Raw genomic sequence first — 16,213 nt, 5'->3', positions numbered from 1 at the left:
TTAAAAATCTTTTAGTCCCAAATTCCAGAGATGAAGGGGTTAGACTGAGGAGAGATTCAGTCGCCTGGGACTGTACTCACTGGAATTCAGAAGAATGAGAGGAGATCTTATAGAAACAAAATTATGAAAGGGATGGATAAGATGGAGGCAGGAAAGTTGTTTCCACTGGTAGCTCAGACTAGAACTAGGTAGGGGACATAGCCTCAACATTCAGGGGAGTAGACTTAGGATGGAGGTGAAGAGGAACTGCTTTTCCCCAGAGAGTGGTGAATCTGTGGAATTCTCTGCCCAATGAAGCAGTGGAGGCTACCTCAGTAAATATATTTAAGAGAAAGCTGGACAGAGTTTTTGCATAGTAGGGGAATTAAAGATTATGGGGAAAAGGCAGATATATGGAGACGAGTCCATGGCCAGATCAGCCATGATCTTATAGAATGGCAGAGCAGGCTCAACGGGCCAGATGGCCAACTCCTGCTCCTGTATCTTATGTTCTCTTTAACCCACAATCTAACTCTCATATTCCCAAAATAAGAAATTTCCTACGATTACCTTCTCAAAGTTTTCTGAAAGGAATTTCAGTCACATTTTTTCCAGCAGAAACAGTTCTGCATAGAATCAGTCTTGTTTACAGAATCTCACGTGGTCTACATAACATATTGTAAATTATCCCGTGATTCGGGGGTCATTGAGTGGCGAAGCTCGAAGGACCAGACATTTTGCACTGTATCTCTAAATTAAAAATATTTAGACAAAATAAACTTTAGTAAAGTATTGGACATTATTACATCATAGTTGATAAATTGGATACAAAATTAACTTGGCCATAGATGTCGGAGGAAAGTGAAAGAGAGACATTTCTCTCAGTGAAATCCATAATTAATAATCAGTGTTAGGACCTACATATATGACTTGGATGAAAATGCAGGAGGTCCGATTAGTAAGTTTACAGGGAGTACCAAAACTCAGAGTTATGGATTGTGAGGAAAGTTGTCAAAGGATGCAACAAGACAGATCAACTGGAATCTTTAAGGGAGAAGCAGCAAACAGTGATGAATCTGAACAAGTGCATTTTGTGAGCTCAAACTTGAGAGAAAACATTAGTAAATGGCAGGATCCAGAAGAGCATTGATATACAGAGGGAACTTGGGATGCAAGTCCCAAGTTCCCTGAAAGTGAATAGTGTGGCAAAGAAAGCTTAGAGCATGCTGACCTTCAATGCTCAGGAAGTCATGTTGCAGCCACAAAAATTTTAGTTACGCCACATTTGCAGAATTGTGTGCAATTCTGGTCATTACACTACAAGTAGGATGTGGAGGTTACCACACGGGTGAAAGTGACCTGACACAAGTATACAGTGCAAAATTGTGAGAGGCATAGATAGGATGGGTAGTCCAATCGTTTTCCCCTCCCAGGGTGAAAATGTCAAATACTAGTGGGGAATGGTTTTAGGGTGAGGGGGAGAACATTTAAACTTAATTTGTGAGGAAAGTTTATATACTTTTACACAATGGTTAGGTGCCTGGAACCCATTGCCAGGAAAGGTGGTGGAAGCAGATATCATAGCAATGTTTAAGAATCATCCATGCAGACACAGGAACAGGCAAGGAATAGAGATAATGTGGGAGGGCAAACAGCCAGAGGTCATGGTCCATGTAGGTACCAATGATATGGGTAGGACATGACAAGGTTTTGCATAGGGAGTTCAAGGAGATAGGTGCAGGACCTCCAGGGTTATGATCTCAGGACTGCTACCTGTGCTATGTGCTACTGAGGCCAGAACTAGGAAATAGTATACAGTTTAACACATGGCTAAGGAGTTGATGTAGGATGGAGGGCATAAGAGTTTTGGATCATTAGGCTCTCATCCAGGGAAGCTGGGAAATGTACAGAAGGGGTGGTTTTCACCTGAACTGGAGGGGGACTAATATCCTAGTGGGAAGGTTTCTTAATGCTGCATGGTGGGGCTTAAACTAGAGTTGCAGGGGGGGTGGGAACCAGAGTGCCAGAATAGATAGTGGAGAGGTTGTCGAGCAGATGTTGGTAAGACCTCAGACAACTTCAGGAAAAAGGTTGAGCATGGTGCAAGTAATGCCCTGAGCTGTGTATATTTCAACGCAAGTAGTATCACAGGAAAGGCGGACAAGCTCAGGGCATGGATCAACACATGGAATTACGACGTTGTAGTCATTAGTGAGACTTGGTTGCAGGAGGGATTAAAGGAGGAGGGGTGGCCATACTAGTCAGGGAAAATGACAGGGCAGTGCTCCGTCAAGTCAGACTGAAGACTCAACTAGTGAGGCTCTATGAGTGGAACTGAGAAATAAGAAAGGTATGACCACGTTAATGAGGCTATATTGCTGACCACACATTAGTGCTAGGGACTTAAATTTGCAAAGAGATTGCAGACTGTTGCGAGAAACACAAGGGTGTTCTTGTAGGTGATTTTAACTTTCTACATATTGACTGGGATTCCCGTACTGTAAAAGGGCTAGATGGAATAGAATTGTTCAAATGTGTTCAAGGAAGTTTTCTCCATCAGTACGCAGAAGTTCCAATGAGAGAGTGTGCGATACTGGATCTGCTATTAAGCAATGTGGTAGGGCAAGTGACAGAAGTTTGTGCAGGGGAACACTTTGCATCCAGTGACCACAATGCCATTATTTTCAAAGTAAATATGCAAAGAGATAGGTCTGATCCATGGGTTGAGATTCTAAATGGAGAAAAGCCAGTTTTGATGGTATCAGAAATGACCTGCAAGCGTGATTTGTGCCAGGCTGCTTTCGGGGAAAGGTGTACTTGGAAAGTGGGAGGCCTTCAAAAGTGAAATGTCGAGAGTACAAAGCTTGTATGTGCCTGTCAGAATAAAACAAAGTTAACAGGCGTAGGGAATTTCTGTTTTCAAGGGATATTGAGACCCTGGTTAAGAGAAAAAAGCAGGTGCATAGCAAGTATCGACAGGTAGGAACAAATGAAGTGCTTATGGAATATAAGAAATGCAAGGGAACACTTAAGAAATCAGGAAGGCTAAAAGATGGCATGAAATTGCTCCAGTTGACAAGGTGAAGGAGAATCCTAAGAGATTCTACAGGTATGTTAAGAGCAAAAGATTGTCCGGGTAAGATTGGTCCTTTGGAAGACTAAAATGGTAATTCACGTGTGGAGCCAAAACAGCTCGGGGAGATCTTAGATGCATTCTTCACAACTATATTTACTTGGGAGATGGATACAGAGTTTATAGGCTCAGGCAAAGCGGCACCAACTTCATGGACCCTGCACAGATTACAGAGGCAGAGGTATTTGCTACCCTGAGGCAAATCAGGCTGGATAAATCCCTAGGGCCTGACAAGGTGCTCCCTTGGACCCTACAGGAGGCAAGTGCAGAAACTGCCAGGGCCCTAGCAGAGATATTTAAAACATCGACAGGAAAGGTACCAGACGATTGGAGGATAGCCAATGTTGTTCCACTGTTTAATAAAGACTAAACAGAAACAGGAAATTATAGGCCGGCAAGTCTAACATCAGTTGTGGGACAGTCATTGGAAGGTATGGTAAGGGACCGGATTAACAATAGACATGGACTGATTAAGGATAGTCTATGGCTTTGTGCGTGATAGGTCATGTCTAACCAATCTTACAGAGTTTTTCGAGGAAGTTACCAAGAATGCAGATGAAAGCAAGGCAGTGGATGTTGTGAATGTGGAGAGAATAAAAAAGGGATTAACGTTGGATTAGTGTAGATGGACTCAGTGGATCAAGAGGCTTGTTTCTTTACTGCGTGATGCTATAACCTCCATGTAACTCCATCCCCACTGCACTTGCGCTCCAACTGCATTTTCTCCAGAAATTATGAATCAATTAAATCAGAACTCTAATATTACCATTCAAATAAAGATAACCACGTAGAAATAGGTTTTGTTTTAAATTTCCTTGAGTACTTCTAGATGAAAATTTTCATTCAGTTAAAAGTTTTCAAATGTCAACTATCGTACTACATTTTCTGAACTCACAACTTTTTAACATAAAGAGGCTTCGCACTTCCCATGCCCAGAACCTCTTCTATATATTATATTTAGTTCCTTTTGTTCAAAATGAATAATAGTCTGAGAGTTTACATATCTATTTCAGCCCACCTTCAGAAATTTAACCCATTTGGTTAAATCAGCCAATTATCCTTTGTGGTCTGCTAAAAAACATACAAAATTTTCGCTTTTCTTCTTACCAGGTACACAAATTAGAACTTGCCCTTCCCCCACCCCAGGTACAAAGACCATGCGAGGTCCAGGTGAGATCCAGGGCACGAAACACTGAAACATTCAGGTTCAGATTGGGTTGGGAGTAAACTGGTTCAGTAGTTCTTCCAGATCAATGTGCCTCAGTGTCAGCAGTGGTGGTGTTTGCAAGACAAACATCATCAATCCCCCACCACCAAGGCCATGCCCTCTTATTTGCACAATTTGTTGTCTTTTGCACATTGGTTGTTTGTCTGTCCTGTTGGGTCTAACATTGATTCTATTGTGTTTCTCAGTTTTACTGTGAATGCCCACAAGAAAATGAATCTTAGGGTTGTACATGGTGACATATATGTACTTTGATAATAAATTTACTTTGAACTTTAAATTAGCCAGGGACAAGAGACAGAACTTGATCCAGTAAGGCTTTTTTGGTTGTTGACTTTAAATTTTGTGAATGCCAGCAACTGGATGTGATACATCAGGGATGAGAGATGTTGGGAATTTTTCTCATCCTTGTTTTTCCTGATGTTGGTTTTAAGTTTGCCTTGATCAAGTGGTATTGTCCTTTCTTTGGGAAGTGGGCAAAGTACTTCACCTGGGCTTAGTTTGTTGAGCTTGGTTTGACCCTGGAGGTTAGATATGACAGTCAGGAAGGGAATGCAGGTGGTATCTTGCATGGACTTGTGGTGTGCTTTCTCAGTTGTCTGTTTCCATTTTGCCTTGGTGCCATATTCAGACAGTGGATGGGATACATTTTCAGGGCAAGGATGAGACATAGGAAAAAGGTGCGGGTGGATGCTTAGCTCAGGAGTGGATGTCAAGTGTGGTTCAGCACGAGACTAGACAACGTTCAGTGAACTGCTCTGAGCTGGATTGGTTTCTGGAAAAGATTACATGTACCTCAGCTTCAACTGTCTTGGGTCAGCTTTGGGTGGAATTTTAATTTTACACACGAGCAGGTCTCAGAGCTCTACGACTTTCTCCTCTACCACATTAGCATCTTCTCCAAAGAAACAAAAGATAAAAAAAAACTGCAGATAATACATTTACTGTCATCTTACTAATGCTTGACAAAATAAACTATTACATTTTAATTACTACATTATTGCCCTGCTGCAAAAGTAAACATTTGATTAATATTTTCAAAGGTTTCCTTTGCTCAAGGTGCTGTTTATATTGTATTATTTTGCTGTTTTTATTGCATTACAAACCTGAAAAGCCCATTTTCCATTCAACTAAATTAGATTTTAGCAATTTCAGTTTTGGTTCAGAAAAATACCCTACCACAAAGCAAAGCACATTATATTCAATATCAGCAATGTATGTTGACAACAGCATCTACCTCAGAAGATTGTATTCAATTAAGTACCCAAATTCCTCTTGTACCTTTTTGGAGTAGAATGCAGCAAAGTTCAGATGATATAACCACATACATTTGTCCTAATACACAATTACGGATGAATTATCTACTCTGTTCCGTACAGTTTAGAAAATACACAATCAGCCACAGACATCATTACATTTCTACTCACCCACAAACATACATATAGCCACATTCATTCAGCAAAACTTTTGTGACATCATAGGCTAAGTGCTGGAGTAAATGTTGAACGTATTTTGGTTTTCCATCTGTCGCCTCTCTTGAGAAACAGACTTTCAGTTGCGTTAAAGTGCCATTACTTAGAAAATCTTGTAATTCTTTTCTGCAGAGACAAAAACAAATACATCTTTGGCCTTTAAGTGCTTCACTTTATTTCTGTTCCTGTGTATTTGTGTACTTCCATGTTTTTATTTGGATTTTGCCCCCTTTCAGTTGACTTTCTATTCTACCCATCTGCAGCGTCTGCTAGCTTTGATCTAACCCCACACATTAAGCTGGATACTTTTCCAGCAGAATTTATGAACTGACTTAAAGCACTTCCAGGACTTGGCTTTTTCTCCTTGGAGCGATGGAGGATGAGGGGTGACCAGATAGAGGTGTACAAGATGATGAGAGGCATTGGTCGTATGGATAGCCAGAGGCTTTTCCCAGGGCTGAAGTGGCTAACTCAAGGGGGCATAGTTTTAAGGTGCTTGGAAATAGGTACAAGGGGGATGTCAGGGGTTAAGTTTTTCACACAGGGAGCGGCGGGTGCGTGGAATGCACTACCAGCAAAGGTGGTAGAGGCAGATACAATAGGGTCTTTTAAGAGACTCTTAGATAGGCACATGGAGCTTAGGAAATTAGGGGCTATGTGGTAGGGAAGTTCTGGGCAGCTTCCAGAGTAGGTTATGTGGTCGGCACAACGTTGTGGCCGACGAGCCTATAATGTGCTGTAGATTCCTATGTTTTTAAGCCTCCTGCTTTTATTCTAAATATCCATTTGTCTTATTAAGCATTTTTAATCATTTCTAAAGTATTTTGCCCCATTATTAAAGACTAACAGAGAGTGGTAATTCCAGCACCTTTTAATGGAACTGAATTTCAGAACTTGAGTACGGCTTGTTGCCACTGCAGCATTGGGCATCCTGCCCAAACCACCAAAGACAAATCTTTACCCCCACTAATTCAGACCATAACCAAAACAGCATCAGGAAATGGTGAACATATGTGGATCTATATAAAATTTATTAATAACTAGTTTAAAAGTGAAAACAAATAAGGGCCAATGATACGATTGTTACCATGACTACAGTACACTGATACGATGAGCACCAGTTACCCTTTTTACAGATGCGTGCTTTAAAAGGTTTAACAATATTCAGTGCAGTTGAAAAGCATAAAGCAGTGTCTGTGCTTCTAATCAGAAGCTTTGCATAAACCTAATTAAGTCTCCAGAGTTAATTGAATTTAAGGGACGCCCCCAATAACATAACTGATGCCGTCCCACACACTGAGGAACTGCAATCTTGTGCGTGCACAATATTGGGAAGAAACAGAGCTTAAAACAATGAGGCTTCATTTTTGATGACAGGCTATCTTTACTTCACAGCCTACTTTGGCAAAGTCTCCAGCAAAGACTCTACGCCTCCTCAACTGCTGTGCTCCAAAAAAGAAAGCTGAGCAACATTAAATGATATAAATGTGATGGCCCTTCCCTAGGAAAGAATTCAACTTGATTTGAAATAGCACCTCAGGAGTAGTGTCACTCGAAGCTCTGTCTCGGCCTGTTATATTTTTCCACTAATAATTATTCGGAGGACATTAGAAGTACATCATCAGCACATGCTTTATTTTACCCTCTAATTTCAGTTGAGTCCAACTGTGAAATCATCTGCAGATGAGATAGATCCTTCTAATGGAAATGATTAATTACCATCGTATAAGGTTTAAAACCAGTAAATAAATCTTGCGGTGGAAAAAATGGCAATAGAAGTGTAAAAATGTAAAAATCAGGAATTCCAGCAGGTGAAATTTTACTCAGCTGTCTGGGACAGATAGACGAAGATGCATAGATGCTCAGTGTCCATGCTGTCAGCTGCACAGAGATAGAGAACAGTGCTCCTGTGCCAAGACAGCAAATTGGCCATGTTCATCATAGGGCATCGATAGGCCAGCCTTCTCAGCTGAGGGATTTCAAACCAGTCAGTATTTCCCATGGATGGGTTACTCAGAAAACCTGTGATGCCCAGTCATGCTGGAATTCTCTTGTAATGAGTGGAAGGCAAGTAAACTCCAATTTTAAATGTCTCTAAATGTCACTTAAGGGATACCTAAATCCATGAAGCGGGAGTTCTGGTCCCCAGGGATGTGCCAGTACTTCTGCACTACATATCCACAACCCAGACTTCTCCACTGGACTCCAGTGTGCAGAGGGCCAGCAAAACCTCTGAATCTACCCCAAGGGAATGGGAGCTTGCAGAAATTATTGACAATTCTGGAAGGGCCGGATCCAATACAATATAAACATACCTTCAGAAAATCAAATCCCAAATCTGGTGCGAATCCTTTACAGGATAAATATTAGGTTTGATTAAATTTAACTCCACAGTCAGGAATCTTAAAAAAGTGCTTCCTTACTAAATTCTTGAATGTATTGTAAATTGAAATTCAGGCTAGCAGTTTAAAAAACTTCAGTCAGAACTCTACAAGTTTTAAAAAGTTTGCACAGAACTTTAGTTCCAGTAACAGATGAGGGAGTAATATTTTGAAAATATCAGGAGATAAAGGCACAGACTGAACAGTGCGTTATGTTTCTCTGTGAACGGATCCTCAACCATAGAGAGGATAAATGACGCAAATAAAATTAGAACACTATGGTTACCGAAACAGATAGTCTCGATCACAATGCCGGCAGCCATAGAATAGCCAGGTTTCTCCAAAAGTACACTTGGGATTCTCTTCTCTTTGTTTTTGTCTGAAACAAAAAAAGACAATGAATCAAGATCTACATTCACAGTTGCCTGGCAATTCAACTGCGGTGTCCTGGCTCCAGATTTCCATTCTGCCTCTCGAACTTAAACTTACCAACATGCTAATGGCTCAGTACAAAAACAAATATTTGTTGCAGATTCTTGAAAGCAATCAAAATCAATCTAATTTTCAGTGATATTTTCTTTCAGCCAGAGGAAAATGTTCTACAAGAATTGCATTGCCTCATTTGAACTACCATTTCACTCCCCGGTGCACGCAAGATCAGCTGGCTGCTTGCCTCTGGACAGACTTGCAGCTGAACCCAGAGCTCTCAGTTGTCAGCATTATGCTAGTGCATTGGAGGATCTACGCCTTTATCAGGAATGGACAAACTCCTTAGCTACACACGCCAAGGCAAATAGAGAACTCCTCCTGCCTCCAGTAAGATAAACTAAGTCAATATAAAGAAGAAATCTGGCTCTGAAGTACTTTTAAAACATCCACCAAGCAGTGAAGAAACCTGTCGGATTTTTTTTTAAGAAATCATCATTCCATAATAAATAGCCAAACATATTGATGTAATTAATTTCTACCTCAAATTTCTAAAAAAAAAAATCTGATTTAAAGATTACTTTCATGTGCAACCTTCCACGTCTTTTGAATTATTCTAATTGTCACAGCCTGTGGTCTCAACCACACAAACTGCTGCAGTCCCGCCTACATCCTTTCGGTAGGCCCCGAGGTACTGTCACCAATGTTCTCTCAGTAACCCCACAGGCTCATCTCCAACAACCTTTCACTGGTCCCCAACGTCCTCTTGCCATCAGCAGCAGCCATATTGCCAACATCTATCACCAACTCCCACAATCCTTCCAGCTATATCCTCGCACAAATCCCACTTACATCCTTACTGAAGCCCCGCATTCCTCTCGAAGCTCCACTGGCGTAAACGTGACAATAGGAATCAATGGGAGGGCGGTTTACCTGAAGCTGGAAAATTCAAATGTTCATTCCAGAGAGCAATTAACTGCCTAGAAAGAAGATAAAATGTTCTCCTAACTTACATTGGACCTGCAATGGCAGTGGAGGAGGTCGCACACAGACAGAAGGAGTGGTAGAGTGATTAGATTGTAAGAATTTAATTGATTTTTTTTAAGGTGACCAAGAGGATTGACAAGGGCACGGCATTAGATGTTATCAACATGGACTTTAGCAAGACCTTTGACAGGGGTGGATTGACCAGAAGATGAGATGACATGCAAGGAGACGGGGGTGGTAGTGGAATGACTGGAGGCCTGTGATCAGCAGAGTACTGCAGGGATCAGTAGACCCACAGTTCTTTGACATTAATATTAATGATCTGGATAAGAATGCTGCTGCTGTGGCTAGCAAGCTTGCTTATGGCACCAAAATTGGTGGTATAGTGGACAGTAAGGAAGGTGATATAAGATTACAATAGAGCCTAAATTAACTGGAGATGTGGGCCAAGAAATAGTAGATGGAATTTAACTGTCAAGTGTGAAGTGTTGTATTTTGGAAAATAAAACCAGGGTAGGACTTGCACAGTGAATGGCAGGGCTCTGTAGTGTTGTAGGACAGAGAGATCTAGAGGTACGATTAGATATTTCCCTGAAAGTGGCAAAACAGGTTGACAAGATGGTGAAGAAGGCAGCTGGCATGCTCGTCTTTGTTTGCCAGTGCATTGAGTATGAGTTGGGATGCCATGTTACAGCTGTACAAAGTGTTGGTGAGACCAGACTTGGAGCATTGGCTATAGGATAGAAATTAGAAAGAGTGAAAAGATTTGCTGGAGGTTTCCAGGACTTAGAGGGCTTGAGTTATTGGGAGATATGGGACAGGCTGGGGCTTTCTTCCCTGAAGCATAGGAGATTGAGGAGTGACTTTACAGAGGCTGAGAAAATAACATGAGGTCCAGAGAAGGTGGATGGCCACAGTCATTTTCCCCAAGGTACGGAAATCTAGAACTAGGGAGCATAGGTTTTAAGGTGAAGAGGGAGGATTTAAAGACTGATGGGATTTCTCCAGGTTATCAAGGGAGGCAAGAGTCAAAAATGCTGGAGTATTGCCCAGTATCTTTATGTCCTCTCTAGACGTAGGCAAGGTCCGGAGGACTGGCCAGTGTTTAATGTTGTACCTCTATTTAAGAGGGGAACAAGGGAAAATCCTAGGAACTATAGACCAGCGAGGTTCACGTCAGTTGTAGGGAAATTGCCAGAGAAAATTCTTAGGGATAGGATATATGAGCATTTGGAAACCCGTGGTCTAATTAGGAAGAGCCAGCATGACTTTGTGTGGGGCAAGTCGTGCCTTATCAATTTGATTGAGTTTTTTTGACAAGGTGACAAGAGAGTTAGATGAGGGTAGGGCAGTGGATGTTGTCTACATGGATTTTAGTAAGGCGTTTGACAAAATCCCTCATGGGAGGCTGATCCAGAAGATTAGGATGCATGGGATAACACAGCGAATTGGCTGTTTGGATTCAGAACTGGCATGCACAAAGACGACAGAGGGTGGTGGTCAAAGGAATTTACTCTAGCTGGAGGCCTGTAATTAGTAGTGTTCCACACGGATCTGTGAAGGGACCTCTGCTGTTTGTGGTGTTTATAAATGACCTGGATGAAAATGTCAAAAGGTGGGTTAGTAAGCTTGTGGATGATACCATGATTGGTGGAGTTGTGGATAGTGTAGAAGACTGGTAAAGAATAAAGCGCAATCCAGATCAGTTACAGATATGGGCAGAGAAATGGCAGATGGAGTTTAACCCAGATACATGTGAGGTGTTGCACCTTGGTAGGGCAAATGTAAGGAGACAATACAGTACACTGTTACGGACAAGACCCCTAACAGTGTTGCTGAGCAGAGAGATCTTGGCGTACAAGTTTATAGCTCCATGAAAGTTGGCTAGACAGGTTGACATATGGCTAAGGTGACTAATAGAATGCTTGCTTTTATTAGTTGAGGCTTTGAGTCAAAAATCAAGAGGTTATGTTGCAACTTTATAAAACTCTGCTGAGGCTACATCTGGAGTATTGCAGACAGTTCTGGTTGTTGTGCTTTAGGAAGGATGCTGAGGCTTTGGAGAGGGTGCAGAAGAGGTTTATCAGGAGGTTGCCTGGTTTAGAGGCCATGTGCTATTACGAGAGGCTGGACAAATGGGTTGTTTTCTTTGGAGCGGTGGAGGCTGAGAGGAGATCTGATAGAGGCTTATAAGATTATGAGAGACATAGACAGAGTAGACAGTGGGTGTCTGTTTCCCCATGGTAGATATGTCTAATACCAGAGGCCATGCATTGAAGGCAAGAGGGGGAAGGTTCAAAGGGGATGTGAGAGGCAAGTTATTTTACTCAGAGAGTGGTGGATGCCTGGAAAGCACTACCTGGTATGGTGGTAGAGGCAAATACATTAGAGGCTTTTAACAGACGTTTAGATAGGCACATGAATATGAGGATGCAGGGATATGGACATTGTGTAGTTAGAAGGAATTAGATTTTGGGGGGGGGGGGTTGGTTTTTTTTGCTGGTTCAGCACAACATTGTGGGCCGAAGGGCCTGTACTTGTCTGTACTGTTCTGTGCTCCAAGACCAGAAGGGCAAGATTTTCCACACAAGGTGGTGAGTATGTCAAACAAGTGGGAGTGGTCGGCATGGGTCCAATTACAACAGTTAAAAAAAAGATTAGGACATGTACTCAGATAGGAAAGGTTGAGAGGGACATGGACCAAACAGGCAAAGGGGAATAGCTCAGGTAGGCAGCCTGCTCAGTGTGGTTGAGATGGACTGAACGCCTTGTTTACATGGTGTACGAGTGTGGAAGCAAGTCACTGATTCACCTGGAATGACCATTTGGACGGTGCGAAGGGAAGAGGTGCTGTATGAACAGGGAATGGTGAGGGAGGAATGGACCAGGGAGTCAGGAATTGAGCAGTCCCTGCAAAACATGGAAAGTGAGGCAGTGAAAATATATTGCCACAACAATTATTGCTGTGAGAGCTCCCCAAAGTCTCCAGCTTGTTTAAAAAACTACCTTTTCTTTCCATTAGTGTCAATAGTGATAATGCTCATCGATCATCACATCAGGTTTAAATCCAGTCTCAACTCCTTGGATGAGCTCAAAACACAATGTTCAATTTTCGGCTAAAAACTGACAGGTTACATTTGTATTGGGAGATTCCCATCTCTAACAAGTGGTAATTCAAGTACTTCACTGTTTCAATCAAAGATTTCAGCAGACCCCTAATATCTTAAAGGATCATATTTACTGAACTCATAAATGAACCATGTCAGCATTCTGGCTGCAGCTATCCATCAGAAGCTGAATATCATCTGTAATGTTACCAGCCTCCCTTCTCAACACAGTGCAATTAAAACCCACCAAAGACCTGCTAATTGTCAAGATGAATGGAGCATCAGCAACACAAAAACATGTCAGCATTCATACCAAAACAGCCCCCTATTTGTGACATTTACTGGGAACGAAGGACACGAAGCATTGTTAAGGATCCCTACCACCCATCCCACAATCTCTTTGACCCACTATCAGGAAGGAAGCACAGGAGCATTAGGACGAGGACAGCCAGGCTAAGGAATACCCTGCGACCACTGAAGTCTCGTCACTAGGGCTACTACTACATCGACTCAGGCCTAGGGGCACGATGACGGACTCTCCACTTCTCCCTCTCCCTCATCAGTGTGTTCAGTTCATCTACATTAGCCACGCTGCTGTCTTCTAGGAGCGTGTTGACCATAGTCTTGAGAGGGTGCCCAGGGTTCATCCTCCCATGCTTGGGCTCCTATATGATGGCTAGGCTGGCATAGACAGTGCCCCGCTAGTTGCAGCCTTCTCGCCTTGATTTTAGTGGTGAGCATCGGTAGGTCGTCATAGAGCTCGATGCTCATCATGTGCTGTTGCCAACTCATGTCAAGAGCCACCCGGAGCATTCGTGTACAGGTGTCCCCCGCTTTTTAAACGTTCGCTTTATGAAACCTCACTGTTATGAAAGACCTACATTAGTTACCTGTTTTCACTAACAGAAGGTGCTTTCACTGTTACGAAAAAAGGCAGCGTGCGATAAAAGGCAGCGCACGAAAAAAAGCAGTGTGCGCCCCGAGCAGCAAAGCTCCTCCCCCGGATTCGGAACTGCATTCTAGCCGGCATTGCTTAAACATGTGCCTGTGAGCAGCTGTTAGCAAAATGAGGTATCGGAAAGCCTAAAAGAACTCGTAAGGGTGTTACACTTAGCGTAAAACTAGACATAATTAAGCGTTTCAATCGTGGTGAACGAAGTAAGGACAAAGTGAGTTTGGCTTGTGGAAGTTGACGAAGATGATGTTGAAGACGTTTTGGCATCTCATGACCAAGAACTGATAGATGAAGAGCTGATGCAATTGGAAGAGGAAAGGATAACAATCGAAACCAAATGCAGTAGCGAACGGACCAAAAGTGAAGTCGTCCAGGAACTGAACGTGAAGCAACTGCGTGAGATTTTCGCTGCAATGATAAAGTACGACTTCAATTTTGAAAGGGTACATCAGTTTAGGGCATATTTGCAAGATGGTTTGAGTCCTTCCAAAGAACTGTATGATCTAAAAATGCGCGAGGCTAAGCAGTCAAGCAAGCCTTCCACATCAGCCACAGCAGACGACGAAACTCGACTTTCGACATCGAGGGCAGGCGGAGATAGAAAAAGATGACCTGCCTGCCCTGATCGACGATGAGATGACACCCCAGTGTCCCACCAACCCAACCCCCGGGCTGTGGAAAGATACTAATCCGCGAAGAATGCAGCTGTAGCCGGGACGCACTCAGCACATCTAAGAAAAAAAGCCAAAATAAACAAGCTAATTAATTAGGTGCTGCCCGGCACATAAATGTCGGCCCAGATCAGAGGCGATTACCAATTGCGTTGCCTCTGATCTGGGCTGACATTTATGTGCCAGGCGGCACCTAATTAATTAGCTTGTTTATTTCAGCTTTTTTCTTGAAGATGTGCTGGGTCCCTCTCGGCTACCACTGCACCACTGCATTCTTCGTGGATCGGTATCGGTTCACTGCCTGGAGGGTGGGGGCCACTGCACCACCCCAGCCTCCGACGACTCAGCCTAACACACCATCATCAGTGTGCTCGGCGCTGTCCCGATTCCGGTAAGTGATACTACACTGTACACACATTATTTCTACGTTATATCGGCTGTGTATTTTTACGTGTTATTTGGTATGATTTGGCAGCTTCATAGCTTAAAGGTTACTGGACAGCGCTTGCGTGAGATTTTCGCTACAGAGAACAGTGCGGCAATGATTGTAGGGAAGTATTTCTACTTTATATAGGCTGTGTATTTATCATATCATTCCTGCTTTTACTATACGTTACTGTTATTTTAGGTTTTATGTGTTATTTGGCATGATTTGGTAGGTTATTTTTCGGTCTGCGAACACGCACAAATTTTTCCCATATAAATAAATGGTAATTGCTTTTTTGCTTTACGACATTCCGGCTTACGAACTGTTTCATAGGAACGCTCTACCTTCGGGTGGCGGGGGGAACCTGTATAGCAACCATCTAGAGATTTCCGCATAGTCTTGATGAGCGTCCACGTCTCACATCCATACGTGAGAATGGACTCTATGACTGCTATGAAGATCGTCTTTTTAAGCCCTCTGGTCAGGTAGCTTTGATAGCTTGATCAGGCTCTACGTCAAGCTACCAAAGATCATGACAAGCTTGGCTTTACCATAAAACCAGGACAAACCAAAAGGGTCAGACCAGTTACGCTCACAGATCTCGATTTTGCAGATGACATAGTCCTGCTCTCTGACCGTATGGAGGAAGCACAGCAGCTACTGACAAAAGTGGAAGTTGAGTGCAATAAAGTTGGACTTCACCTAAATGCTAAAAAGAGAGTACGTGGCGTTTAACTGCGATGGAGGTACTCTCAAGACCGTAAAGAATGATACTGTTAAGAAAGACTTTGATTTCAAGTACCTCGGGTCAAGAATGATGAGTTCAGAGAAGGACATAGAGATACGGAAGGCGCTGGTGGGGAGGGCTATGAATGACATGAAGGAAATCTGGAAGTCGAACCTGACCAGAGGGCTTAAAAAGAAATCATTAGGGCAGTGAGCTGTTTACTGTACATTGCAGGCATTTTGAATAACATTTTATGAACTTACTTATGGTAATGTTTGTTTTACATGCTGTGAGGAACATACTGTATGTTTTGCGGGTGCCCCGTGGTCCAGAGGAACATTGTTTATACACAATAAACTTGAACCTAAACCTAATCAAGCACAGAAAACATTCACTTTGTAAACTAGTGCACTTGACTGTAATGTGTACCACCTGCTTACTACAACAACTTATCAAAGCTTGATTGACAACCCTTCCCAAGTCTGCATTCCCCACAACCCACAGGACAAGGCATAGTAATGGCATCATCTCTACACTGTTCTGCAAGTCACTCACCATCACTTTTGTTGCCAAGTCAAAGTAAGACACGGCAGGCATAAAATATTACACAGACAACAGCGAGTCAGGGAGGTGACTCCCCATTTTCTTAAAAAGGTAGAGGTAAGCATAAGCATAATATCGACCACGATATCCTGCAGTGAGAGAGAGAACAGCCAGAGGTCG

General features: G+C 42.6%; 1 protein-coding gene across 7 annotated transcripts in view; it reads right to left on the bottom strand.

Moving 5' to 3' along the window:
- The window catches only part of mtrr (5-methyltetrahydrofolate-homocysteine methyltransferase reductase), a 109,114-nt gene that overhangs the window by 12,982 nt on the left and 79,919 nt on the right, over positions 1-16,213 (bottom strand). For 6 of the 7 annotated variants that reach the window (XR_011885424.1, XR_011885425.1, XR_011885426.1 and 3 more), the window contains 2 exons: positions 8,477-8,569; positions 5,765-5,935 (listed from right to left, as the gene is read on the bottom strand). Coding sequence is in view for 3 of the 7 variants with exons in the window: in XM_072253461.1 (XP_072109562.1) it covers positions 5,765-5,935; positions 8,477-8,569 (264 nt within the window). In the remaining 4 variants the exon portion in view is untranslated. Of the gene's footprint in view, positions 1-563; positions 730-5,764; positions 5,936-8,476; positions 8,570-16,213 lie in introns of those variants that run through there. The other variant, XM_072253463.1, reaches the window with a different exon arrangement.

The sequence above is a fragment of the Mobula birostris genome, chromosome 3 (genome assembly GCF_030028105.1).
Source record: "Mobula birostris isolate sMobBir1 chromosome 3, sMobBir1.hap1, whole genome shotgun sequence".
NCBI lineage: Eukaryota > Metazoa > Chordata > Chondrichthyes > Myliobatiformes > Myliobatidae > Mobula > Mobula birostris.
This window is presented reverse-complemented; position numbering and strand designations above follow the sequence as displayed.